The sequence below is a fragment of the Puma concolor genome, chromosome A3, assembly GCF_028749965.1.
Source record: "Puma concolor isolate L17-30 chromosome A3, mPumCon1.1.hap2, whole genome shotgun sequence".
Lineage (NCBI taxonomy): Eukaryota > Metazoa > Chordata > Mammalia > Carnivora > Felidae > Puma > Puma concolor.
The window spans coordinates 58,720,634-58,748,215 of record NC_141669.1 but is presented as its reverse complement, the minus strand read 5'-3'; the positions used below and the strand labels follow the sequence as shown (position 1 = coordinate 58,748,215).

At 46.3% G+C, this 27,582-nt stretch overlaps 1 protein-coding gene across 7 annotated transcripts in view; it reads right to left on the bottom strand.

The window, feature by feature from the left end:
- Positions 1 to 3,243: 3,243 nt before the first annotated feature.
- SERTAD2 (SERTA domain containing 2) overlaps positions 3,244 to 27,582 on the bottom strand; it is a 117,757-nt gene continuing 93,418 nt past the window's right edge. For 4 of the 7 annotated variants that reach the window (XM_086700994.1, XM_086700995.1, XM_086700992.1 and 1 more), the window contains one exon: positions 3,244 to 8,559. In XM_086700994.1, the coding sequence (XP_086557120.1) occupies positions 7,596 to 8,555 (960 nt within the window). In that variant the 5' untranslated portion in view covers positions 8,556 to 8,559 and the 3' untranslated portion in view covers positions 3,244 to 7,595. Of the gene's footprint in view, positions 8,560 to 22,025; positions 23,324 to 25,568; positions 25,650 to 26,101; positions 26,442 to 27,582 lie in introns of those variants that run through there. The other 3 variants (XM_086700993.1, XM_086700991.1, XM_086700990.1) reach the window with 3 other exon arrangements.

The window sequence follows — 27,582 nt, the reverse complement described above, 5'->3', positions numbered from 1 at the left end:
CCTGGACTCCCTCTTCTGGAAAGCTGAGGTGGTAAGATAAACCTCAAAGGGCTGGAGCAGAGTCCATGAGATCACACGCCAGCACTCATGGATGTCTGGCACATGTGAACGCTCAGTAAGTGGTAACCCTGGAGACCGTTACTCGAGATTCAGTCAAAGATTCCTTTCCAAGAGGAGCAAAAAGGAAATGAAAAGCAAAGATGAAAGAGGCAACAGGCACGCTGGGACCCCAGATTGCCACACACGCTCAGAGCACAGTCCTCAGTAATCAAACGGCTGACCACCATGACAAGTATGGTGTTGGGAAATGGTAGTGTCCCCACACAACGTGCCTTCTGCATCAAGATGCCCCAGCTTTGCCTTGCGGCTCAACCTGAAACACACTGAGTGGAGACGTGGATTTTAGCCTTGCCCACTGTTGTGCTAAGCCACAGCTAATGTTTGTGGACTTCTTTTTTGAATGTCCTAGAACTAAGTACTTTACCTGTATGGACTCATTTAATCACCACCATCGCGTGAAATCAGCTCGGTCATTACCCTCATCTTCTAGATGAGAAAGCCAAGGCACAGGGAGATTTGGGAGCTTGCCCAAGGTTACAAGCTACGAATGGCGGCGCCAGGATTCAAACTCAGGCAGTCTGGTTGCTGAGCCAAACTCTGAACCCCAAAGCCGTAAGCCATGTCTTGCATTAGACAATAATCACCTTCTCTCTCTGCGTCTCAGCTTTCATATCTGTAAAATGGGGCCTTTTCGCCACAAGAGCCATGTCTAAGCCTCCTCCCAGGTCTTAAACTCTGTGAAGATGTCCACTCTTGTGTGACTTTGCTGACTGTTCTGCCTTCTCGGGCCCTTGCAGCCCCACCCCCAGCACCCGGTACCCTTGAGACTCCTGCCCCTGAAACCTGTACTGTATCCAGTCTACATAAGCCTTTGAGCACAGGGACAGTGCCCTGCCCCACTACGGGGCCCCAGCTATGATCAGACACCATCCTAAGCATTACATGGTTTGCATAGACCAGGGTTCGGCAAACTTTTTCTGTTAAGGGCCAAATATTTAAATTTTGAGAGCCATATGGTATGGTATGGTCTTGTGCCGTTGTACAGGACAGCAGCCACAGACAATACACAAATAAATAAATGCGGTTGACTTCCAACAAAAGTTTACCTGAACAGGCAGTGGGCAGGATTTGGCCCAAGGGCTGTGGTCGGCTGACCTCTGGCAGAGATGGACATCACAAGGTCACAGAACAGCAGAAAGTAGTGGAGGGAACAGATGGTGCAGAGCTAACCTAAGACAGGGCAGGACTTGCTAAGAGCATTTACAGAGGTCTGCAGAGCCCCCGGCAAAGGAAGAGGTTGGCTCTGAGTCAGGAGATGCAGAGAAAGCTTCCTGGACAGGCTCCTGAGCTTGGCCTTGGAATGACGGGTAGAATTTCTACAAGCAGAATAGGGACACAAGCAAAGGCACACGTTGTGCTGGGAATGGGGGCATCTAGAGGGTTGGGATGGGAGCGGCCCTGGGACCCAGACAAAGAAGACGGAGTTCTGTGCTTCTCCCATATGGTAGAGAAGAGAACAATAGGGCTTTTCTCTTCTTTTAATCCAACAGAAATCTTGAGTGCCTACTATGTGCTAGGCACGACTGTGGGCATGAGGACAGACCGTGCTCGTAATTTGCGTTTTCATTGCACCGTTAACATTTTCGAAGACTTAGGAGCTACGACTTTATCTTGCCCTCACAAGCTCGGAGAGAGTGAGTGATTTGCCCAAGTTCTATCTCTAATTAATAGCAGATGCTCGTATTCCAGAGACAAACCACTCTACCGAGCAACAGATTCTTATTTCTAGCTGCCTAATGAGTATCTCCACCGGAATGTCTGGAAAGAGCTCACCCTGCCTGTTCCTCTCTCCTACAGGAGTTTGCTAGGGCTGCCCTAGCAAAGTGCCACAGACCGAGAGGCTTAAACCACAGAAATGTTGCGCGGGCTGGAAGTCAGAGATCCAGGTGTGGGCTGGGCTGGTTCCTCCTGAAGGCTGTGGGGGAGGATCTGCTCCGCGCCTGTCCCCTAGCTTCTCGTGCTTTGCTGGCAGGCTTTGGTGTTCCTTGTAGGCCGATCTCTGCCTTCATCTTCACATGGTGTCCTCCCTATGTGCTTGTCTGTGTCAAGATCTCCCCCTTTTTCTAATAAGGCCACTAGTCAAATTGGGTTAGGGCCCACCCTAATAGCCTCATTTTAATTTGATTATTTCTGTTGAAGACCCTATTTCCGAATTAAGGTCACACTCTGAGGTACTGGGGGGGGGGGGTTAGGACTTCAACACATTTTTTGGAGCACACAATTCGACCCATATCACCTCCCCAACACCAACCCCCCCCCCCCAAATATTCCACTGCTGGTTGAATGGAACCCTCATTATACAGGCCCCTCGTCTCTAGCTCCATTTGCTCACCAGCTGGTATGGTGACCCAGAATTGCCTGGGCCAGGCAAGGCTGGACCCCATGACTCCCATCACAGATGGCCCAAGGAGCTGGCACAGGATCTCCTCCATGAGCCTCTGGAAGATGAGGGAAGGCCAGATTGTGTAAACTGGGGATGGGAGGAAGGGGCACCGCTGGAGGACGTGGAACACATTCACGAACCACTGGTGCTTTGTAACGTCAACTGTAGCAGCAAGGGTGTTAGAGAAACCACTGTGGTGGTTACAGTAGATAGGAAGCTAGATAGGAAACGGCTGCAGGCAGGGAGGGGAGAGGGCCAGGGTTTGGGGAAACTGTGGTAGGGATGGAGAGCAGGAGGCAGGAGAGCTCGGACATCGGGGAACAGAGTGGCTGGCACTGGAGAGAGGCCCGAAGGGAAAGGATCAGCCCCCCGTGGGGAAACACGGTGAGTGTGAGATGGCAAAGGTTGGCAGATACTTAACTCCAGAGCTCGGGAGAGAGGCAGGAGCTGGAAACGAGTTTTCAGAGTCATGAGCGGATTAGGTCCCCCTGGGAGAGAGACAGCTGGGGGAGAGAAGGGAGAATAGGGAGGTCAAGAAGAGCCCAAGAGGCGGGGGGGGGGGGGGGGGGTGCGGAGAACCAGGAGGGAAATGTGCTCCTGGGGCTGAGAAGGTGTGAGAAAGTCAACGGCCCCAACTCTGGCACAGGCCGAGGGGGGGCTGTTCCTCAACACAAGCAAATTGTGACGAACCAACGAGCTGGTTGCGCTCCAGTCAGAAGGAAACTGCGAACACGCCTCTCTCATCTTTTAACTGTTTATTGTATAATATAAAACTACAAAAGTAAGACTGCTCATTTCCATGTACATTTAATCTGTCCAATTGTTTAGATTACAGCCCAAACCTACACGTGAATACAGCTATCTGGGTTCCGATGTAACGTCTGTAATATTGCATAGAAAAGGCACAGCTCTCAGGTCTGTGGGGGAAAGGTGACACCTCCTTTTTGACAAAAGGCTTCCTCAAAAACCATGCACCAAACATGTCACTATGTACATCTTTTCCAAAAGCTTGTTTGCTTGTATGGACTGCACTTCTCTTCCAAACTTGGTATCCCCAAAAGACATCCAACATTTTTATTGGCTTTGTCTGCAATAGCATTTGATCCTGGCTAATTTTCAAGAACCATTTAGACTCACCCTTAAGAAGCACTGAGAACAATTGTACACAAGCAGGACGCACACACCTCGCTGCCTTCGGCAGTCGCAGGAAGTTAACCATTTGCAGCCAGAACAAGTTATATATGCTCTTTTCAATATTCTCAGAAAATGGAGAAAGGTCCAATTTGTAACAGCAAGGTTTTGAAACTAAGACAATTCATATAGCGGGTAACAATCGCTGCACAAAGTAGAGTCTTTTTTTTTTTTTTTTTTTTTTTTACATCTGTCATTTAAGAAGGCTGCCCTGCAGTATTCATAATTCATTGTTTACCACAAAGGTGGTTGATAAATTTAAGCTTTAAAAACGATCTGTAAGATGATACTTTGGCTCTTTGGAGCTTATGTATTCAAGAAATTTTCCTTGATTGACCTCAGGGCAGTTGGGATATTCCACGGGGATATGGCAATAAAAGCTCAATTGATAAAGACACTCGAGGTGCAGTGGAGGCTCTGGCCAGTTCCCACCCTTTGGTGTGAACGAGGGTGTCGGTGTGATTGCCCCTTCTGTCAGGAAGAGAAAGTGTTACTAAAAAAAGTTTTAAAAATATCAACCCTTTGATGCTTGATTTTCTTAAAAATTTGGAGGTATTGAAACATTCCTCATCCATACCTTTTGCATATTTCAAATAGACCTAGATGAGAGAAGAGGAGAAAACTGAATGTGGGCTGAGCATACACGATGAGAAGACCCAGGGGTCTGGCTCGGACCCCCTCTGAATACAGATTGACATTCCTACAAGAGAACACATTCCTACCATACATTCTGCACATGTTACGATCCAGATGTTGTTAGAGCTCCACAGTAAAATAAATATATTTACATGGAAAAAAAAAAAAGGAATAAATAACTTATGAAAAAAAAATCACTTCAAATTCAAAGCTCTTATTATTCTGCTCTCATCTTGTCACTTCATTGCACATCACTGTCAATAATTTTCCTCTCCCAGCCCCACCCGGCACGTCTTTCCCATAAAAGCACCTCCAACCGCCTGCCTGACTCTGAATGCCACGCGATGTCCTTTAGAAAGGGGGAAGGCGCTGCTGCCCCATGGCATCTGGAAGCACATCCCACACTCAAGACGGGGACTTGGAGATCACACCCAGGCCCGCGTGCTTCCCCGCTGGGACACCGCCTTGTGAAAATAAGACTAAGATAACTTGAACACTCGATGGTTTTGTTCTTTTAGAAACAGGCCACCGATTTCCCATGTCTTCCTCAGCAGACCTCCAATGTCAAGCCTTTGTGGCAAGGGTGTCCAGAGTTAAAAAGCATTTGCCCGCTGTTGTTGGGGGTTTTCTGTTTTGGTTTTGAAGCCCAGCCTTACAAATATGAGAGAGTCAGAGAACCATGTTTGGGCAACACTTTGCTGTGCTTATTTGAACTGTTGCCCAACATATGGGATTTGTTTAAACACACGATTTGCTAATCCAACCAAAGTACAGTTGTTGTAAGTTACTGTAAATCAGTTTTTAACAATGGCAAATCAACCGCCTTCCCGTTATTGTTCAGAATAATCAACACTATTGTGTCTGTATACGTGTGTGTGTGTGTGTGTGTGCGCGGCATGTGGTGAGCCCGCCGGGTCCTCCCGTTATCGAAAGCATGGCGTCTGGGCTGACTTGTTCTCCACAGGAAAAGGAAGCTCTTAAAATGGACAGGCACAGTGACACCGGAAGCGTCTACAACAACCCTCACCTTAACTCTATGGTCCCCGGTCCTATCAAAGGAGATGACGCGTCTGCAGCAGTAAGAGGTGTCCAGGCAGAGGGTGCTCGTAGGAGAACAAGTGCAATTTGATCTGTTTCTCACTGCTCTACTGAGTTGACAATTAGCCTTTAAAAACACATTCAAGGGGGGGAAAAGTAAATTCGAATACAGAAAAGTTTAATCATATCATACAGAAATCGTTTGCTTAGACGAGCAGTTCCTTCATCACAAATGTGTTTGCTTTGCCATGTGCATTATAAAAATAAAACTATCTATGGCTTGTTTAAAGTGCCATTTTATAAAGCTGTCTTTTTTTAATTGGCCAGAAGGACTCAATTTTTATCCATGGCAAGAAGTGAGCAGAACTGGTGACTGAATATTGACAAATGACCAACAACAAAGACAACAACAACAACACAAATCCCATAATTTAAAAATTCTTAAATAAATATAAAAGTTATTCCTAAAGAAGCCATCTGCATTTCAACAATATAGGTTGTAACCAGCTAAAGTACCATTGGAAGAAAGAAAAAAACTGAAACGAAAAGGCCATCAACAATTTCGGCAACAAGCATGACACACTGCAAGTGTTTTAAAATTAAATGTACACCACTAGGAATAAAGAGCGACTTCTCAAGTGTTCTGGGTGGGGGCGGGGGAGGGGGTGGCAGGGAGGCAAGGGGAAGGGGGAGAAACATGCATAGAAAGTCCTGTCTGTGTTATTTGGGTAAAACAGCCTTGTAAAAGTGTAGTTAAAGCAGTTGATTCAAGGAAGCAACCAGATTGAAAGCTGTGACATAATGGTACCAACTCCAGGTTCTAGAGCCACGGCTGTTACAAGACAGCATCCCCAGGCTGGGCAGAGGTGAGCGGAGCTCGCTGTGGTGATCATGAAGGTGACATTTTCAGCACTTAGCAACAGAGGGAACAAAAGCTCTAGGGAAGGGAAGCTGGAAAAGACAACTGAGCAACACGGTGGATGCCTTCTGGGGGTAGTTTCTTCCTTACGAGCCCTAAGCATCTGCAATAGGGTTTCGTTCCACAAAGAGGTTGGTTAATTTTCAGAAAATTTTGTTCTCATGTAAAATTTCAGGTCATCGTAAAAATTACGCCAAAAGGGAAAGATCTGGGGTTTTGTTTAAAAAAATAAAAACAATTAAAAGCACAAACTTGGCATAAATACAGTGAGTATTCAGTGGGCTTCCCCTCAAGAGAGGGAGCTAAAGAGAACCATCACTTCAACCCCCCAGCTCCGTGGCCATCTCCCGCCAACTGCTTAATGCAAGTTTGATGAGCAGACGCGGCTCTGGCTTTGGAAGTCACAGTGCTGGCGGGTGTTCATGCCAGGGGGTTGGTGCCTGTGAAATTTGGGTGTGATATTGCCTGGCCCTTTCTGAAAGCAGTGTGTGTGTGTGTGTGTGTGTGTGTGTGTGTGTGTGTGTGTGTTTGCATTTGGGGACATCAACTGCGGATTAATTTGACCCAATTTTCTCTTTGCACCAAACACATATAAAACATTACAACTCTATAAAAGTACAAGTGCAACTTGTACATCTGAAGTTTGCAGGAACTATGTGAGCAAATCCTATCAAAATAGCTATCTCATATGTATAAACAGCATTTGTTTTTAGAAAAACAATATCATAAACTGCAGAATCTGTACAAAAATATAAAATAAATTTGGGCAGCAGTTTCTAAACAGCCATGTAAATGCAACACTTAGGAGGAGTAGTTAATGCCTCTAAAAAGGCTGAATTGCCAAGTCAACCTATACAGGGCGAAAATGCCAGAAAAGGTACTGAGATTATCTAAATAATATATATATATATTTTCTCTTTTTACCTCTTGCAATAAAACTTATAGAAAAAATAGACAAATATGCACATGCAATTTACAGCTTTTCCAACTTATTCCTTGTGCTTCACTTGAACTGTTTATTTCTGTCATTCAGCATAGCCACATTGTCTTCAAAAGCATTCTTTCCTACTCCAGGGCAGTAGGTCTCCGAGGACCACTCAAAAAAAAAAAAAAAAAAAGCATATTAAAAGTGGTCAGACGTGGATGAAGGCACTCCAACTCTGCTCAAAGCAAAAACTAGTGTGATCCTTTTGTAAAACGATCTTTTCCTCTGAAAAAGGCAAGCAAGGGTGCATGCACAGTGCGGAGAGCTGTGGGGTGCAGGGACACTCGCAGGGTCTGGGCGGCGCGGGCGCCGGGCCGGGGCTCTTAGGACCCGACCAGCACCTCCATGATGTGGTCCAGCTCCGTGAGGTCCATTTTGAAAGGCTGACTCGGGGCGACCGGCTGACTGCTGTAAGGGGCCAGAGTCTTGAGGAGGTCGTCGGCCGACACCGGGGCCATCTTCGAGGCCGGCCCCGAGGCCGACGTGCAGGGGTCGAAGTCGTACATGGACGTGTCGATGTCGGCAAACAGGATGTCGTCCAGGGTCAAGTCTGTCAGAAACCCCGTGGACGTCGTGATTTCGAAGTTCCCGGGCAGAGAGTCCATCAGCTTCGGGTCTTCGGGTTTCGGGCCGCCCGGCGCGCCGCAGCCCCCTCGGGAGCTGTCGGGCGCTGCGGCTGCGGCCCCGGGGGAGGTAGACGTGGGACAGAGCTCCTCGATCTCGTCCAGGGCGGAGGAGAAGCTGTCCTTCTCCGGCGGGGGCGCTGGGGCCGACAGTCTGGCGGCAGCCGCGGGCGGCGCGGCCGGGGAAGTGCAAAACGTGTCGTCGGCGTCGTCCTCGAGCAGCGAGGCGGGCGTGAGGCAGGCGTCCAGCGGCGTAGTGCTCCCGAGGTCGCAGGCGTGCGCGGGCGGGGGCGCGGGGGCGCTGAGGGCGGGCGGCGCCGCCTCCCGGTAGCTGTCGCTCAGCGAGTCGGGCGGGGGAGAGGCGGTGGCGGCGGCGGCGGCGGCGGCGGCGGCGGCGGAGGCGAACACCGGCCTCAGGCTGCCTTCCTGTTTGAGCTCCTCCTGGATCCGCCGCAACATGTTGTTGATCAGAACGGTCTTTTGCAAGCTGGGCTCGGTGAGGGGCCTGTGGTTATAGAGTTTCATAAGGGAAATGTTGAAGATAGTCTGGCGCTGTAAGGTGTAAGACACCTTGGATGGCCCATCGGAGGGAGACAGGATTTTGCCTTCCAGCCCATCTTCATGCTCGTCAAACTTCCGTTTTTCTCCTTTACCCAACATATATCTGCGAAGGAGAAAGGAAGGAAATGGAATCAACGACACGAAAACTAACTTCGACCCTGAAAAAGACGCTGATTCGGAGGTCGGGCCGGGGCCTCCGGTTCCTTGCCCAAGGTTACGTAGAAGAGTCAGATTAACTGGGGAGAAGATCTTTCGGAATACGAGAGTATTGGGAAATCTACCTTTGTATGCTGGTGGAGCAATTTTTATCACTAGGTAGTCTGGTGAATGTATTTCTTGAGAAATGTGTACGACACAGACAAGTTAAACGTTACCATGGAAACCATGATTTTGACTTTCTCCACTCGTGCGCTTGCGTTCGCTTGCCTAACATTACCATGCAGGTTCAATTTCCCTCCCCTAAACAGATTTATTTTTAAAGCCCAAGAAAACACTTACAATGCTAGGACCTAACAGATAAAGGTGTCACAGATTACATCTCGAACACATCTTGAACGATTAAAAGAACCAAGCTGGAAAAGGGGGGCGGGGGGGGGGGGAGGGATGTACAATTTTGGTAGAACCTTGTGTGCTTTCAAAATGCCTTTTCCTTCCTCATTATGCATAGAGACTCTCTGCCTGTTTGGTGACATGTGGTGAAGCACTTGGCCTGTGTTAAACGACCACAGCGATGGAGCCTCCACTGCTTTTCAGCCTAGAATAAAGTGGAGGAATGCGGTTTTCCCAGTCCAAGTTCCTTGGCTCACTTTGATTGCATACAGTTACGTCTGAATGCAACTGGGACGAGTTTAAAAGTACTTTGTTCTGATTATAAGCATTGTTGTTTGAGGACGTGAGACACTTCATAACAAAATACCTACTGTGATTCCAGAGATACGTATGTATTTCAAAAAACCCAAACCACCTGACATCTCAGACCTTGATCATCTGGGAATGGTTTGGCTCTGAACTGCTGCCCCGCCTCACCTGAGGCTCACAGCCTAGGCCGGCTCCTCGCCTGCCCCCCCCTTAGTGAAGACCCCCCTCAGCTAGCTGCGTCTACTGGAGAGGGGTCCTTCCTTTCGGAACTTCTGCCATCTAAATAGAACGATTCCAAGTCCCCTGGCCTTTGCCTCACAGACCTCACTTTCGAACCATTTAATCAAGAAAGTTGTTCTCGTGCCATCCAGACCAGAAGACGCGGTTCCAACTAAGCCAGGCCGGTGCTTGCTCGCTCGCTCACCCTCTCTACAGCACCTACCCACAGGCGAGTGTTAATCCTCTCATCTGTGCCACTCACTCTTTGATATCTTCACATACAAGCACTTTGTACTTCGCCAATGTTTTCTTCTAAAAGTGACCTGCATGGGGCGCCTGGGTGGCGCAGTCGGTTAAGCGTCCGACTTCAGCCAGGTCACGATCTCGCGGTCCGGGAGTTCGAGCCCCGCGTCGGGCTCTGGGCTGATGGCTCAGAGCCTGGAGCCTGTTTCCGATTCTGTGTCTCCCTCTCTCTCTGCCCCTCGCCCGTTCATGCTCTGTCTCTCTCTGTCCCAAAAATAAATAAACGTTGGAAAAAAAAAAATTAAAAAAAATAAAAGTGACCTGCCTTTTACTGGAATGCTTCAGTGGATTTTGATGGAGCCTCATTCAGTCCTTTAGATTTACTCGTTCTGCATCTATGCTGTCTTGGGCACTCTGCCCAAGAGTCCCATCTAGGAGTCCCACAGATGAATAAAGCCTGGTCTTCAAGGGGCTGAGTATCATCTCCTACACCTCATTATCATTTTGAATTGAGTCTCATCCTAAGGGAATAAGGCTAACCATAACAAAACTGCACAGATCTTCCTTGCAACACTTTGTTAAGGAAGGCCACGCTGCCCCCTCCCCCCCGCCAAGATGGACAAACAACATGCAGGGGGTCACAGAGCCTGGTACACAAGTTCCACTGGGAGTGACTGCCTTCACATGCCTCGGTCTCTGGGAGAGAAAGATGGCCACGACCCGTCAATGTCAGAATCAGCCTGAGAACTTGTTAATGTTCATAAAGAATATACAGTTACTTATATGAAACGCCTTCCTTCATAAACATGAAGAAAATGGATGTCAATCACAAGGACCAAAGACCAGCCCACAATGTTCTCTGAGGGAAGGCAGATGTGACTTCTGTATCTAATACTCCCCATGACAAAAACCTTTCCTACTGTTCAGTACTAAAAAGTCTCATTTGTATATATACTTTGCATAGAACATTTCCTATCTAAAGTACCTGTGCTACTATTAAATGTGAGTGTGCATCAGAGAGGTGATTTCACTTCACATTACAGGACACTTTCCCCTTTAGGCCTTAGAAGTGTTACTGGATGGCTGTGTTTTGCGACAGTTACACTATTGTATCTCCTTAAAATTTAAGCATTTAAATATTCATTTCTAGAAAAATTCCATTTTTGCCAAAGAGCTCACTGAGTGCATTTAATTCTCATATAAGGCTGTTAGATGGTCTATGTTGTAGGTTATAATGTAATCTCACCCAATACATGTGAATCTGTGTGAGAATACACAAATTCATACAAATACACTCTAAATGTGTGTTTCTCAAAGTGTGGTCTGTAGAACGTGCCGGTCTGTGAACTGTTACTGGCCCACGATGAGTTAAACAGAGATACTGTATTATTTAGAAACGTTTACAGCAAATTTACAGAGTAACTGTATGTCTGTAAATCTAATTTCTAAAATGAGGCTTCTACTTTGTTTTTGTATATATTTTTTTTTTTGAGAGAGAGAGAGAGAGAGCAAGCTTGAGTGGGGGAGAGCGGCAGAAGGGCAGAAAGAGAGAGGGAAAGACAGAATCTTAAGCAGACTCTACATGCAGCACAGAGCCCGTTGTGAGGTTTGATCTCACAATCATGAGATGATGACCTGAGCTGAAATCAAGAGTCAGACACTTAACTGAGTGAGCCGCCCAGGCTCAGTACTTTTATTCCATTTCTCTAGTAAGTATTTTTATGTTTTACTAGAGTAAAGGAAAGAACAAGCAAGATGGTCCTTCATCACAAAAAGTTTGAGAAGCACTGTCCCAAAAATGTAAACCAAATAAATAACTAGAAAAAAAATTAGTATCCTCACTGCCACTTGGAATTTTCTGGGGGAGAGGTAACAGGTAAGACATCCTTTTCTTTTAGTCATCATTATAGGACTGTCTTTTTAAAGAGTTGTTGCCAGGTTAACAATAGGACTTTTTCAATAACTTTCTCAATAAGGATTATTTCTCTAGAAAGAAACACTGGATCTGTGAAACTCGAATGTTTACCAAGCATGCAGCACCACAGGCATTTAGAGGAATTCCCACAGCTGAAGGAGATCGGTGGAGATGTTTTCAAAGAGATTTCAATGTGAGAAGCACTTAATTTCCAATTAGAATGAGCCAGCTGGTCATAGCTGTGTGATAATCCTAATGCTTCAGGGGCAGCCTGATAAGACGCTGTAATGCTGGAAGGGGAAGGAGGAGGACCCTTGTAAGCAAAATTTGTGGGCAGGATAGACAAATGGAAGCTTGGATGCTTTTCAGATGTGTAAATAACCCATGATACAGTATGTCTCAAAGCAGGTTTGCCTTCATTTCTCTATAGCATTTTATGAGGCAAAACTGGCTGCACACACCCAAGTGAGATTGCAAAACACACACAATCCCCATCTGTAATCCTGATTCTATCTAAATCTTGCTAGAAAGGATAAAATGCAACATAATAGAATGGAGTCCGCATCTTCACTTAGAAACTTTAACTCTTAAAACCATGTTTTTAATTTTTTTATTTTTAAGAGCTAAAGTTTCTGCAGAGTTTGCTTAACACATTGTTTGAGTCAAGTCCTCCCACTGACCACGTTCAGAAGAGGCCTCCAACTCCTACAGGAGGGAGGTTTTGAGAACTCTCACTCTCAGTGCGGTGTTAACGACCACCTCCGGGAGCAGGGCACAGTTCAAAGAAGGAAAGACAAGCCACTCAAGAACCTGAGGGCAAAAAGCCAAATGGTGTCTCTGGGCCTGGGGCTCAGGCTGGCCAAAGCCAGGGTCAGCAGCTCCTGAGAAGCCTCGCTCCCCAGGCTCGCTAAGAAAACAACAATAGCTCTTTAAGCACGCTATTGGCGAAGCACGTGACCTTTTAAAAGGCCTCACTGGGCTGCAGCTTGAAGACCAAGCAGTAGCTGGGGCTCATTAAGGGCTTCAAGGTAACACTTGAGAAGGGGGTGTTCTGCTGTTCCTGCCTGAAAGGCCCCGGCTGTGGAACAGGGACACCTACACCGGGACAGAAAGGAGGGGCTTGTGACAAGTGTGGCTTCTAGGTCATCCAGAGACCTGACACCCCTCTTTGTCTCCTCCCTTGGCTTGTGAAGACTTAAGCCCAACACACATGTCTTTTACCCAGTTTTGCAGCCAAAGATCCAAAAAGGGACCCCGAACCTCAGGGCTGGTTAGAGATCCCCGGATGCAGGAGGGAGGTGGTTGTTTCCTCCCTTTTCTGCCCCTCCAAGGAGCCTAAAGCCAACCATACCCACTCTTCTCTTGCATATTCGGTGGTTTCTGATACAAGGTTCCCGATAAAACACCCCCTTCCCAATAAACTTGCTAGAAACAAACTCCTAGCATCCTCATTTTTCTTAACATAAACTTTAACAAGTGTTAACTACAGCAAATTAAGTTTTAAAAATAAAGAACAAAACTCATGGGTAGCAATATAAATGAAAACCTCTCTTCCGGAGTTTTCCAAGAAATTTAATACTGAATACAACTCTCTGGACCCAACTTGGCTCTCAGTGGCACGGCTTTCATCAGAAGGGACCCTGCCCTCAAAAGCTACAATCTGCTTGGGCAGATGATCAAAAGTAACACGGGGTCACTAGGACATTCCATAGGACCAGAAACACAGGGGCTGATATTACCTGACTACCTGGGGGTGTGCAATTTCAGATTCTGAGTGACTCCCATAGCAACGCATCAGAGAGGTTATTATAAGCTGGAGTGATTAGGGAAGACTTCTGGAGACAGGGTTTGAGATTTGTATTAAGATGGGATGGTCTCTTAATGCCTATTTCCTACTCCAGACAATAAGCCCCATGAGGGCATAGACGGTGTTTCATTCACCTCTGTATCCCCAGGACAGGGCAGTCCTCGCCACACACAAGATGCCCCACAAACAGTTGCTGACTGAATGAATAGTAAATGCAATGAATGAGAAAAGACTGCGGGACAGCCAGGGAACTGTAAGACGGTCATGTGTGTGTCTTTGTCCCTGAGAGGGAGGATCTGAGAAAGAGGAGAAGTGAACAGACCTCAGAGGTGAGAGCTGTACAGGGCGGGATGTGGGTCAGGAAACTTGGTGGGACTGAGACACATGGGGTGGGCAGGGAAGGCTTAGCTCAGAAAGCCGTCTAGTGAATGCCCGTCACACTTCTCCAACTTGGGCGAGTATCCCACTCACCTGGAGGGCTTGTTAACACAGAACGCTGATCCCCCTACCCCCAGGATTCTCATTCAGCAGGTCTAGTGTGGAGCCGGGGAATCTGCATTTCCGGGTTTCCAGGTTATGCTGGTCTGGGGACCCTAACTTCCTCTTTTCCCCATCCAGCCATTTCATGTGTAAGCCTGTGGATATTTTTATCCAATTTTACTCCCAATAGGGAGTCTAAAGGTCTTCCCTATTTGTGTCTAAGCAAGTAAGGAAAAAAGGAAATGAACAGCGTTTTTGCGATGGCAACTGACAACTGACATTAAAAAAAAAAAAAAAAAAAAAAAACAGACTATATGCAGAATTAAGGTGCCTTCGATTCAATTTTAATGGTAAAGCCCAGCTTCTCAGACTGATATATCACATCCCACTGGCTAGCAGGACCCAGATTCTTCTTGCCTGATCTTAGAGTGCATGGCAGTGAGGCCTTAAGCCCAGCATCCAAAGAAGGAACTGAAATAGTACCTATGTGTTAAAAGCCTAACATTTCATAGCTTTTATATTTTTAAGGCATTAAGGAAACAAAATGTAAACTTAAAAAACAATCAGAAAGTTCTCTTTACTCAATGTTTTTCAACTTTTTAAAAGCGATGTCTTTAAAATGAACAAATGAACACTCTCCTTTAATGCTATTTGAACTGTCAAAAATAAATGTTCTATTTAAATTAAGAATATTAAGAAGAATTAAGAATAAATTAAGAATATTAAGTCTACTTTTGCAAACTACCACTTCTGTCGTCCCCCCCCCCCCCCCCCGGTTACTTTAACCTGCAGGGTCTCCAGAGCCCTCTGTGGCCTCCCACAGACAGGCCCACCGAGGGCAGTGATGCCCCTGTGGGTAGCATCCCTGCTGGGGCCCCTGGGGGCCTGAATGGGAAGCCTCCTCAGCCCACCATGGGGGCTGCCTTTCTGACTACCTACTGGTGAAAAAAGGATGAAAATCATTACTTAAAAATACCTCCACGCCCAACTAGGTCATACACTGTGTCCATTTTTTTTTTTTTTTTTTTTTCAACGTTTATTTATTTTTTTTGGGACAGAGAGACAGAGCATGAACGGGCGAGGGGCAGAGAGAGAGGGAGACACAGAATCGGAAACAGGCTCCAGGCTCTGAGCCATCAGCCCAGAGCCCGACGCGGGGCTCGAACTCACGGAACGCGAGATCGTGACCTGGCTGAAGTCGGACGCTTAACCGACTGCGCCACCCAGGCGCCCCCACTGTGTCCATTTTTAAGAGCCTGTTCTGATTTCCTTTTGTACTAGTAAATAAAAACTAGAAGTCCAGTGTGATCCCATTCAGGAGCGTAGCAGGCCTCACCATTAAGTGACACATTGTTTTAAAAGGCAAGTAACAAGGCAGAACTAAGCTGTGGTATCTGTGGTCAGGAAAGGGTAGTTCCTTAGTGGGTCATGGCTTCTGGGGAGTCTGGTCACTGGCCTGCACACTTAGGATCTATGCGTGTTTCTGTATGCATGCTAGACTTTACTAAAAATGTATTTAAATTTATTTTTTATTTTTTTAATGTTTATTTATTTTTGAGACAGAGAGAGAGAGAGAGAGAGAGAGAGAGAGAGCAGGGGAGGGGCAGAGAGAGAGGGAGACACAGAATCCAAAGCAGCCTCCAGGCTCTGAGCTGTCAGCACGGAGCCTGATGCGGGGCTCGAACTCACGGACTGTGAGATCATGACCTGAGCGAAGTCGGATGCTTAACTGTGCCATCCAGGCGCCCCATAATAAAAATATTTTTAAAAAATACTCGTTAGTAGCTCTCAAGGAAAAGCCTCCCAATTCAAAGGGGAGCTTTAGGAAGCCATCTCCCTAATCTCTGCGACTACATCTTCCTATGTGACTGCTGGTCGCTGAAGGGTACAGAAGTACCAGTGCTGACACTAAAACTCCTAAAAGTGAAAAAACATTTACAGTGATGCCAACAATTCAGAGCAATGGTTTGTCCTCATGGATCAACCTCCCTTGAAGAGAAAAAAAAAAAAAAAAAAAGCTAAGAGAAGATGTGTGACAAGTGTCTTCAAAGAGCCTAGCAGGGGTGATTTCCTCATAGGACATCCTGTGCCACCAAAACCCACAGCCCTTTAAGTGGAAACACACACATTCTTCCAGTTTCTTATGGGGGTAGCAGCAAGGGCCCCTGGCAAAATTGTGCGTGTGTGTGAGACTTCCAAGACCCAGAGAGAGGCCGGCTGGAGAAATGGTTCTGAGACAGCCTCTGCAACACGGGATGGTCTCACTTCTCTTCTCGAGTCTACCTGCCTTAAGGTGCATTCTGGATCCTGTTTTTGAGGCGGTCCAAACGGAGAGCCTCTGGTCCTAAGAAAGGACTCCTCCCACCAGCCCCAGGGCAGAACTCTGAGAAATGGTGCTTCCACTGTCAAGAATGTCACACAGCAACTCCCAGGCAGGAAGGAAAAGCCTGATCCAACTTCAGTGGGGGGAAGCCACATTTGCTTAGACAACTCGCTACACTGTTAAAATATTACACCTTAAAAAACACACGGGACTCAGAAATCTGATAACGTCGGCGCTTTTAACACTCTCCCTGGCGCAAGTTAACAACAAAACACACCCGGAAAACACAAAGGCCACCCTGAAATGGACATAGTAGGTGGCGGTGCTGGCGAAACAGCTCACAGAATCAGGCCCAGTCCTCCAAGGGCTCCCTACCCGCAGCTGTGCCACGCCACACGCTCCTCCTCGCAGTGACCACGGATCCCCTAGCATGGGGGTGGGGGTGGGGGTGGGGAGATCCGCTGAGCCTCCAGGAGGGTGCAGAAAGTGGGGGGTGGAAACCGCCCTCCCCAAGGCCGCCTTTCAGACCCCAAAGTGACTGACTGCCTCTGGCCTCGGGGAATGGCGGAAACACAGGGGCAAAATTCCAACGGGGAGAAAGCCTCCCTGCTTATTTACAGGCAGGGTAAGGACTCCCCGAAGACAGGGGAGAGTGTTACTAACACAAGCCCTAAAGCTGCCTGCACCGGGAAAGCTTTTTTAGCAACAAAACAAAACAAAAAAAACAACCGAAGCTCATCCAGGACGAGGTCCCCGCAGTAACATCCATGCTAATTGGTAAGTAAGACAAAGCCTTCCCTAACAAATCAGCAATGTAATTATGAAGCCAGTCACTGGAGGAAGCCAGTTCGGCGCGCTCGGGCGCTATTCTGAAGCTGTAACCCGACACCACTGTTTGCCGCGGCGCCGCCTCCCGGCTCGGCCCGCTGCGCAGGGGGCTCCGGGCCGCAGGGCTCTGCACCGGCTGTTTGCTAGGCGTCAGACACTGCATTTCCACGGAGACCCGGGGAACAGTCCTCTCTGCTTTCTTGACACAGCCTTAAAGCCTGGAGACAAAACCGAAATTCGGCCAGGAAGTCAACCCCTAACTAAAGTAACAAAACAAAACAACCCCCAAAAACTTGGACTGTTTGGGAATGTCTTCTAATGTCCACATTTAAGAAACTCTAGCCGCCTCTCTCGTGATTTTTGCATACTTCTATTAAATTGAAGCCTGCTTCAGACACTGTCGGTTTGTCAAATATAATCTTTTCTCTTGGAAAAAGAAAAGGCAAAATTTAAATGTTGACAACTAACTGCAGTTAGTAAGCAAAACAGACTCAAATTCTGGGAGAGAATGTTTCAAGTAAATATTTCTTTGGAATATAGTATGGCCTTGTTAATAAACATCTGGAAAGAAAAATAGGCTTTTTCGAATGTTACTGTTAAGTGGTATAAAATGTTTCTAATATCCTGTCTTATTGGTTCCTCCACCAGCTGGGAATTTTAGGTTTTAAAGCTAAATCTTATGAAGCTAGGGACATCAGTCACCTTCTTCCAAAGACAGTGGAAATGCTAGCAGTTATTTTATTTTACTGAAGGATTCTGGCCAAAAGCACCCCACCCTTGAAGTAAAAGACTGAGCAGAAATATACAGTTTCTGAAGTTAAGTTTAACAACAACATACTCAATATTTGCTTCAAAATCCTCGAGAGAAAACCTGGACACGGAGCTGAAACAAAATTGACGAAATGTTGACAACTATTGAAACTGGGTAATATGTACAAAGGGATGCATGACACTCTTACTTTTGCGTGTTTGGAATTTTCCGTAATAAAAAGTTAAACACACACACACACACACACAAAACATGTCAATACGTATGTTTCAAATTCTACAAACTAAAAAAATCAAATAAGCACAATAAATTATTTACACCCTCAGCGAGAACTATTCTATTAACTTGAGAGGTTAGTTTACACAGAAGGCGGCTATTAATGCTCCGTGTAAACTAAGTACGCCAGCCCAGTACAGGTCAACTCCTTTCAAACTCTGAAAGACAGCACATCACATTCAGCCACAAGGGGGTGCAGGAGAGCAACAAGGCACGCCTGAATTCTGATTATTCACTGCAATTCTACCTATAGACTTCTCAAAGTATACACATTTCAGAGATTGTTCCCAAATTGCAGTCTACACAGGACACTGTTAAGCGAGCCAAGAGGCTTGCCAAGGCCAAACTAAATTACATTATGCTATGGTTCAGACTGAATAATAAACTATATGTAGAAAAAGGCTGTTGCCTGTGTATGTGACACTGATGTTTCAAAAACCATGGTTAAAATCCCTGGAGGATTTCTGAAGTGAGAACACACACAACAACAACAAACATACAAACCCAAGTATAAGATGAGAACTTGGAGAAGCCAACAGTTCAAATTTTCCAGTGGAGGTCCTAACCACAGTGGACTCCCAACCACACGAGTTAGTCTCAATGGTAGCATTAAGAATTTTACTAGTATTGAAAAGCCTTCAATAATCTTATTGCTTCTTAAGAACTGGAAATTACTTCCATACTGAACAGATATGGCTTCGGGCAGTTATTTGGGAAAACTTCAAAAGGGATATTGGGGGGGCGCCTGGGTGGCTCAGTCGGTTAAGCGTCCGACTTCAGCTCAGGTCACGATCTCACGGTCCATGAGTTCGAGCCCCGCGTTGGGCTCTGCGCTGATGATGGCTCAGAGCCTGGAGCCTGCTTCTGATTCTGTGTCTCCCTCTCTCTCTGACCCTCCCCCGTTCATACTCTGTCTCTCTCTGTCTCAAAAATAAATAAACGTTAAAAAATTTAAAAAAAAAAAGGGATATTGGGGAGGAGTCATTTAACTATAAAATGTAACAGAGTTAACCTTAGAGAGATAACGAAACCAGTTACTGTGTAACTACTTGATGAACTATTTTTCTACTCAATTACAAGTTGATGTTCTATGATGATGTATGTTCCATAATAATGTTCATAAGAAATTAACTACTATCACCAAACTTTCCATTTGAAACTTTGTAAATACAAACATTATTATTTTTTATAATAATTTATTATAATCATTTAAATTCTGATGGTAGTAATTCACGCTTATTTGGTGTCAGGATCATCTTTAGCATGCTGAATTTAAAGATTCATAATCAATTAAGGAAAAAAAATTGTTAGATTTGAATTTCTTTCCTTCTCTTAAGATAATGTGCCTGTAAAGTCTAGCCAGCCTTGCCCCACCCCCATTCCCGTACATAATGAAAATATTTTTTTCTCCTGTATTTATAATTGCTTGGATGGGATTCTGGTTTCAACCCTCCTATAGCACCTTTTCCCCAAAGATACCTTGTTTTTCCCCCTCACACTAGAGACCTTTAATAAACAATGTCAGGGGGAATAAAAGGCTTTGGGTAGAAACCAATGCCTTGCCAAAAGTAAGTGACAGGTTTGCTTTTTGTTTTTTTGTTCTGTTTTTTTTTTTTTTTTTTTTAAAGAGGGCCATCAGATATATAAAACAGTCACACTGAAACAGGCAAATGTACTTTGTTCAAATAAATCTGTGCAAAATAAAATTGCATCTTTAGTTAAAACAAAAGGTTGCCTTCCACGTTTTGTTAGCCAACTAGTTACCACTAGTAACACCATCAGGAAGTGTTTTTATGGAAGTGTTTCTTAAACATTATGGGGCGTTTTTAATCTCCTTTGCGTTCAAATTCAGAATACTTTACTGTATACTATACTGTATTCTGTATTACTGTGAAAGATCACTTTAAAGAAGACAGATTATAAAATATTGCTCACAAATATTGAACATATTTCATCTTTTAACTTCCACATGCAGTCTAGTTATTTTTTTTTTTTTTAATTTACTTACTGAGTCAAACTAAACCTTGTACTGTATGGTCCAAATCTGGATTCCTTCAAAAAAATCTCTACAACATGACACAAGAAGATAAAAACTGAAGGTATAGGGTAATAGAAATAAACTTAAGAGACATGTAAAAGGGAGGGAACTATTTTGCTGTGTAAATCACAGTCCCATATAAGCCACATCCATACTCAGAATGTTTTAGTCACTCCTAAGAATTGGGCAGGCTAGTGATAAGGTCTTACAAAGACAATTTAAACTTTATATAGTATACTTGAGAAATTCACAAAGTAGAGAAAGAAAATGAGGACACAAACTAGACTCAAGAGCTGTGAATGATACTTTATAAATATGGCAGCCATTCATTTTTACAAATAATACTTTGGGGCCACTTTGAGATGAAATGTGTTTCTTTCTGAAGACTTCTACGTATTGATAATTAATGACCCATGGAACACAAAGTCACTTAGTCAAAGACAATAAAAATAATCAAAGTACCACACTGAATATGATAAATATTTATTTTCTAAGGAACTGACCTCTTAACACTTCAATGGTCTCCAATGATCCCTAAGGAGAGCGGGCCTCCAGTCTACCACACTTGCGACCCCTGACATTCCAGTCCTCCTGCCTATCTTCAGGGGTTTCAGAAGCAAGAAGGCAGGTGCCACTTGAGGAATCCACATTTTGAATTTAGAAACCAGCTACCATCAGGCAGCTAACAATCATCATCAGGTCAAATCTACTTTATTTTACATTCCTGGATTCGGTAAAAAATGCTTTGAAGAAAGCAGCCTGTTTTAAAAACTATTCAGAAAGGACCACCACCAGGTTCAAGACAAGCAGAAAGGCAGCACAAAAATTTCTTGTTCAGCTGCAGACCACAAAACTCAAATTCCTCTGCTGGATGGCTTCTCCAACCGCGGGGAAGACACGGAGGTACACACGCACATGGAGATTCCCTCCTCAAAGAAGGAGAGAAATCTGAAAAGCAAGTCTGTATCAGGTATTATAAAAATGGGATAACCACTCAGGGAGGCTCGGTTTAAAACAGGTGCCGCCTCATTATCTCCTTACTTAGCGTGGCTAGAATTTTACGCAAACCTGTTCTGGTGTAGAGATGACCTTGGGACTTTCAGATTCCCTGAGCTGAACTCAGGCAGCACTTCTAAACACCAGGGTGGGGTACTCCAGCAGCCCTGCTCGAAGCCCCAGGAGCCCCGGCGTGGCAGGGAGTGATAAGCAGCAGGCCAGGAGAGGAGAGCAAGGAGCTAAAGGTTGATGTGCAGCAAGTGGCGTATCCATCCGAACGTAATTTGAATGCAATCGTCTAACCACGGCATATCCAAGCGGTTCTTTTCACTTTCTGTTCAGCAGATTCACACAGCCCACTGTAAACATGAGTGTGTGTGTGTGTGTGTGTGTGTGTGTGTGTATACATAAAATGCCCTTAAGAGCTAGAATCCCTTCCCCTTCACTATTCTACGTGAAACCCCCTAGAAGCACAAAAACGCTTGGTTCAGCATCATCTCCTCAGTTAACCGCCTATGAAGATTGTTAAAGCAGAAACCTTGGAACTACTTAATAACTCTGCAAAGTTACAGGCTTTTTGCAGAGAGACAAAAAGATAGTAATTCAGACACGAATTCGTTTTAAGAACATAGGTTTGCTGCTACCTGGAGTCACTAGAGAAACAAAGCTGCCTTTGGGCACCTAAAACTAGTCAGACCTGCTGTAGCAGTTGCACAGTGGCTCCAGACCTGCCCTCCACTCTCCTCCCTCCAGCCCCCACCCCACGCATCCGCATAGCTCACTCCACTCCGGGCGGTGCCGGGCCGGGCACACTCACCCCTCGTCCTGCCGTCCCTGCTCATGGCCAGGGCCAGCGCTCCACACACAGCGTGCCAGTGTAAGGAGAGGCCACACAGGCCAGCAGGAGCTGACTCCGGTCTGAGCTGAGAGCAGCCCTGGGCATGGCATACAGCTTACGTGGTCCTGGGTTTCTAAAATAGATAAATCAAATTGTGGTTGTTTGTGTCAGTGAATCCTGGCAGGTATTTCTAATTAAGTTCAGATGAGGGACAGAAGACCTTGAGAGGAGACAAATGAGGCTTTCCAGCTTTTGGAGCCATCAGACCACAAAGGGAGCAGAATTTCCAAAAGGGAGTTTGCATGGTCTATATGAAGTGCTTAGTTTAAATGATAAGTATTTGTTTTGCTCTATTAAAAGTCATACGTTTTCAAAGATACTGTGAGGTTTTTATTTTGAAATTTTTATTTGTATGTCAATGAAAATTTTTAGACAGCCAAGCATGTTTTGTCTCATGATCTTTGAGAAAAAAGAAAAAAAAAGAAAAAAGAAAAAAAAAAACCCACAAGGCATCTATTTATTACCCAGAATAGGAATGTCGTCTTATTGGCCTGACATATGCCATTCACAGATTCATACAAAGAATGAACTGCCACACAGTGCTCATGGAGAAAGACACTGCTCCACACAATGAGTGATGGGCGCTCCAGGGGACAGTTCTGTTCACAGGGTTTCCCAGCATCTGCACAGAGGGCAGAAGTTTGCTTTTCATACCAATTGCACTGGCCATTGGAGACAATAATTGTTTTAAAAGACACGCCAGCTTTGGTTAGTAGCTGTTTCCTTCAAGAATATTAAAACTAAGTTGAAAACCCACATACTTTTTAAGCAGGAGTCCCAGCTTACGGGTTTCTATCATTTGTTGAAGTAATACATAGTAGCAGCAGGTAGAAAATTATGATTTATGCATATGCAGTGGCCAAATCTTAGATTTTCATGTTCTGCTGGCCAGTATTAATTCATGGAAAGACCTATGAAGGTAGGTGTTACCTTTCCTGCGAAGCCATTTTTCACTTAAAACTGGAAGCTTGCCCTCTGTGGTGCCTTTGGCATACGTGTGATCTTTGGACTCAGTAATCAGAGATACCTCTCTCTTTCTCTTTCTGTCCTTTGCCAAGAAACTACTGCAACGAGAACCATCTCCTATAGGATAGATCTTAACAGTAAATATGAAATTTCTGTAGCAACAAAGGTTTTAAAAAATTCTAAAAGTGAACTAAGGTTCACACTCCTCAATGCCATATTTCCCTCTACATGTATTTAATCCACATAGAATATTGACAAAGTGGTCTTCATTTTTCTGACAGAAATTAAATACAAAATAAAACACCATGCTTTTACTATAGGTGTTAATGAGGAACCACAGCAAAAAACAAACTCAAAAAGTTTCTGTTGTAGCTTTTACCTTTCTCAGTTAATTAAAGTAAAATATCGAGGCACCTGGGTAGCTCAGTGGGTTAAGTGTCTGACTTTGGCTCGGGTCATGATCTCACGGTTCATGGGTTCAAGCCCCACATGGGGCTTTGTGCTGACAGCTCAGAGCCTGAAACCTGCTTCAGATTCTGTCTCCCTCTCTCTCTCTGCCCCTCCCCCATTCACACACCTCACTCTCTCTCAAAAATAAATAAACATTAAAAAAAATAAAGTGTAAAATATTTTGACGGAGGGTAACCTTGTAGTAAAACTTCATACTGATAATCTGTAGTATGCTACTTTGACAAAACAAAAAGACCACTGTATGCATTTGTCTGTATTTTTGACCTCCTCCACACCTTTTTTTTTATGTTTTGTGTATGTGTCTTTCTCAAGTAGTGTTGTACTTTTATTCTGCCATTAGAGTGTTATGTAAAATAGTGGATGCCAAAAGCTATCAGTTGCTATACAAATTTGAGTGAGTTTTAAAATATCAAGATTTTTATTATTTTCTATACTCATTATTGATAATTCAGTGCATGACAACTGGGTAAAATTCACATTTCACCTTCTCACTGAAAAAGCTTTCAAGGGGGACAATTCAGCAAACAGGAGTCTAAAGGATTTCAAAATCTCAATTAATATCCTTCTCTTAGTTCTTAAAGGGAAACAAACCTGAGCAGCTGTTACCTAAGAAGCTGTGACACTTGCCTGACAATAAAACTGTTCCTTAGGACATCTTGTTGTATACTTGGCTGGTATTATAAAATGTGAGTCCTCTCACCTATCCATTGTGATAAAGCAAGGAACACACGGAGTGTCAAAAAAGAAAAGAAAAGAAAAAAAAAAAAGGCTCTCAAATCCATTTCCTAAGATTTCTCATCTGACAGCAACACAGTTATGTACGTTTCAATTAGGAAGAGAGGAAAAAAGTAAAAATTATTTTCAAGGATTCCAAACTTGAGGAACAACATAAATAACTTTACATTAGCATATAATCCCCTCTAAGTAAATCAATGAAGCTAAAAGAAAACTTTCTAACATTCATCTTTTTTTTTTTTTTTTCTTTCCACAAAGAAACGGATGAAATTTATAGGAAAGCAGAGATCCGTGAACAAGCTATTCCTGCTCATGCCAGAAGCTGGGTCTTCGGATGGGTATTTTCATCCTCGCAGCACACTCTAGCTCACTCAAATCAGAATAGACTGCTATAAAAAGTGGGAGCAATGGGAGGAGCTCTTGGAGTGAGCCGTGCCTTCTGGTTAGCTGAGCAACTATCCCCTTCACCCCCCTCAGCACAACAATGAAGAGACTCTCAGGTGGACTGCCCTCCAGGGGTTGAGTGGAGCCAAGAGCCCACTTCAATCTTGTCAGAGGCCAGTCCCTAATTACAGAACGCTACTTTGAACACTTAAGGCCTCGAGGATCCTATTGGCTACTACAACTTCTAGGTTCTTTACACACATTATGGCCATTTCTTAACAGATATTGGGAAATCAAAAAGCGTATTTCATGAACAAAGCTTGAAAACATCGACTATCTTCCTTAAGACTGAGGCTGCCCAATTCGATTCAAATAAAAACTGCTATAGTCTGAGGCTGTATGTCTCACCCTGCTGATTTGCCCTTCCCTATTCAGTGCCTGTAAAAACTTACTTTCTGCCACCCCAAACATCCTGAAACTACCCGGTTTGAAAGCAAAAAGTTACTCTAAGACAAACTATACCTAATCTTTTTGTGAAATTTAGACTAAAGCCCAAACCCTACTCCCTTCTCAATCTATTACTACTACTTCTGCTAAAGGCAGGATGATTGACCACCAAGAATAAAAATAAGAACAATTTATGATTTTCTTTAGATGCAGTGGCCCTCGGACGGCACCCTCTGTCTTAATGGTACAAAGTCCAGGGCCAGGGCCAGCTGGCTCCCCGCAGCCCCCTCCCTTTCAGTCAGAGGCGGTTACCACCAAGATGACTTGTAGATTTCTAACTTAAAAGCCAGTGAGACGTTAAGTTGAATACACACACATATTCAAAATCAACTCACTTGTCACGGGCGAAAGCAGGGAAGAGAGGGAGGATTTCAAGCTAAAAACACAAGAGAAACTCACAGAAACACACTATAGCAAGTTGGATGCAGACCCGGTCACGGAACCCAAAAGTGAAGCAGCCTTCGCTCCAGCAATCCGAACCTTAAAAAAAAAAAGTCTCGTACGTTCACAACAACACAACGGCCACAACACGCACACACATCCCAGCTGTAGAAGCGACAGCTCCAAGCTCCCTTCGCCCCACTGCTGGGCTCCGGTTAGCTCCCGACCCCCTCCTGACCTGGGTCCGTGACTGCCCGTCCCCTGCCCTTCCCCCAGCAGATCTGCCCGGGTACGCCGGGGGTCCCCGGCCCTCGGCCCGAGGGTCTAAGGGCGCGGGGCCGGGAAGCAGTGGGAGGGAACGCTTGTCCGGGTACCTGCTCCAGGCCAGGTCCCTCTCGCCGAGGCGCCCGCGACCCCCGCGGCCGCTCGGGCCCCTCCTCCGCCCTCCGGGCTCTCCCGGCCCTGGCCGGGTCCCAACGCTGCCCCCCACCCATCGCCGGGAGCCCGGCGCATCCGAGGATCCCCTCCAGCCTGGCGCCGGGAGAACTTACCACATGCAGCTCCACCTGGGAACTAACGCATCAGGAGGGGTTTCTGCCCACTCCTCAAGCTACTCTCTCTCCATGCGGAGTCCCCGCTCCGGGGGCCCGAGGGTGGCGCCGGGGAGCGGGCAGGAGACGAGACCGAAGCTAAGACTCCGCAGTCCTCTGCCGGCGCGCTCGGAGCATTATACAATGGTGGAGGAGGAGGCGGCGGCGGCGGCGGCAGGCAGGCAGCGGAGGAGGAAGCGGGAGGCGGGCGGAGGGGGCGCCCTGACCGAGGGAGCGGCAGCTCGTGCTCCAGCACTCGCCGTGCAGGAGTGACGTGCGGCCAGCGAGCCTCCCGCGAGCTCCGGGCCCCTGGCTCCGCAGGCCCCGCCCCTCTCCCGGCCCCGCCCCTCTCCCGGCCCCGCCCCCCTCCCCCGGCGGTCCCGGGAGGCGAGATAAATGCCGAGCCGGGCCCCGGCCGCTGCAGGAGCAGGAAGGGGCAGGCAGAGCACGGGAGACGTCGGGTGGCAGCGCCGCCCACGGCTCCCTCCCCGGCCGGCGCGCCCTTTATTTTCTCTCAAGGAAAGGCTTAAAGAGAAGGCGAGACGAAAAGAGACACTCCGGCCAAGGGACCACAACTAACCACCAATAATCCCCTCACACTCCAGAAAATACTCATGCAAATGACCGAGCGGCTAGTGACAAAGGCGGCGGCGAGTGCAGCGCGCGCACAGCCCGCTGAGTCGCGCGACCGCAAATATGACAAGCATCTGAGCTATTCGGCAACTTGGGGCCGGTCAGCAGGGCGGGCAGGGTCCCGCAGGGGAGGGGGGGATAGGAGGTGAGGGGCAAAAATTCGACCCCGAGGCACGGCGTCCACGCTGCCTGCGCGGCTTTCGAGATAGGCGTCCCTGGAGGGCGGGGGGCGGCAGCGTCTGCAGCTGGGACACTCCCAGACGGCCAGGTCTCCGGACGCACGAGTGGCCTGCAGAGATGTCCGAATGGCAGGACGGGGGCTCCAGCTGGAGCCGGGGGCAGAAAATGCCCCTTGCGTGCGACAGTCTCGGCCCAACACCTCGAAATGGGTCACCAAGTCAACAGTACTTTCGGAGTAGGACGGAACCGAGTTGCATCCTTCGTGGCCGGCTGCGCAGCGGTGCAGAGCCGGCAGCCGGCCGCCCGCGCTGGCAAAGCCCACGCAGGTAGAGAAGCCAGGCTTGGAGACGCAGCGGGGTCAGAGGCCCCCGGTCCTCCGCCCAGAAGTTTCATGTGGATAACCTTTTCCCTCTCCTTAGGAAAGCTCCTGCTTTGAACTACTTTCATTTAGCGGAGAAATTTATACTAACTGGGAGAGCTGTGTGTGTGCCTAAGTGGTGCGAATTTAAAACACCAGGAAAAGAGCTCCCCCGGAAAATTAATGATTATTTTAAAAGTTAAATGCGCGTTCAGTGTAAAGATGTTACAAAAAGTAATTGAAGCATCTTAAAATTCTGGCTGCCACCCCA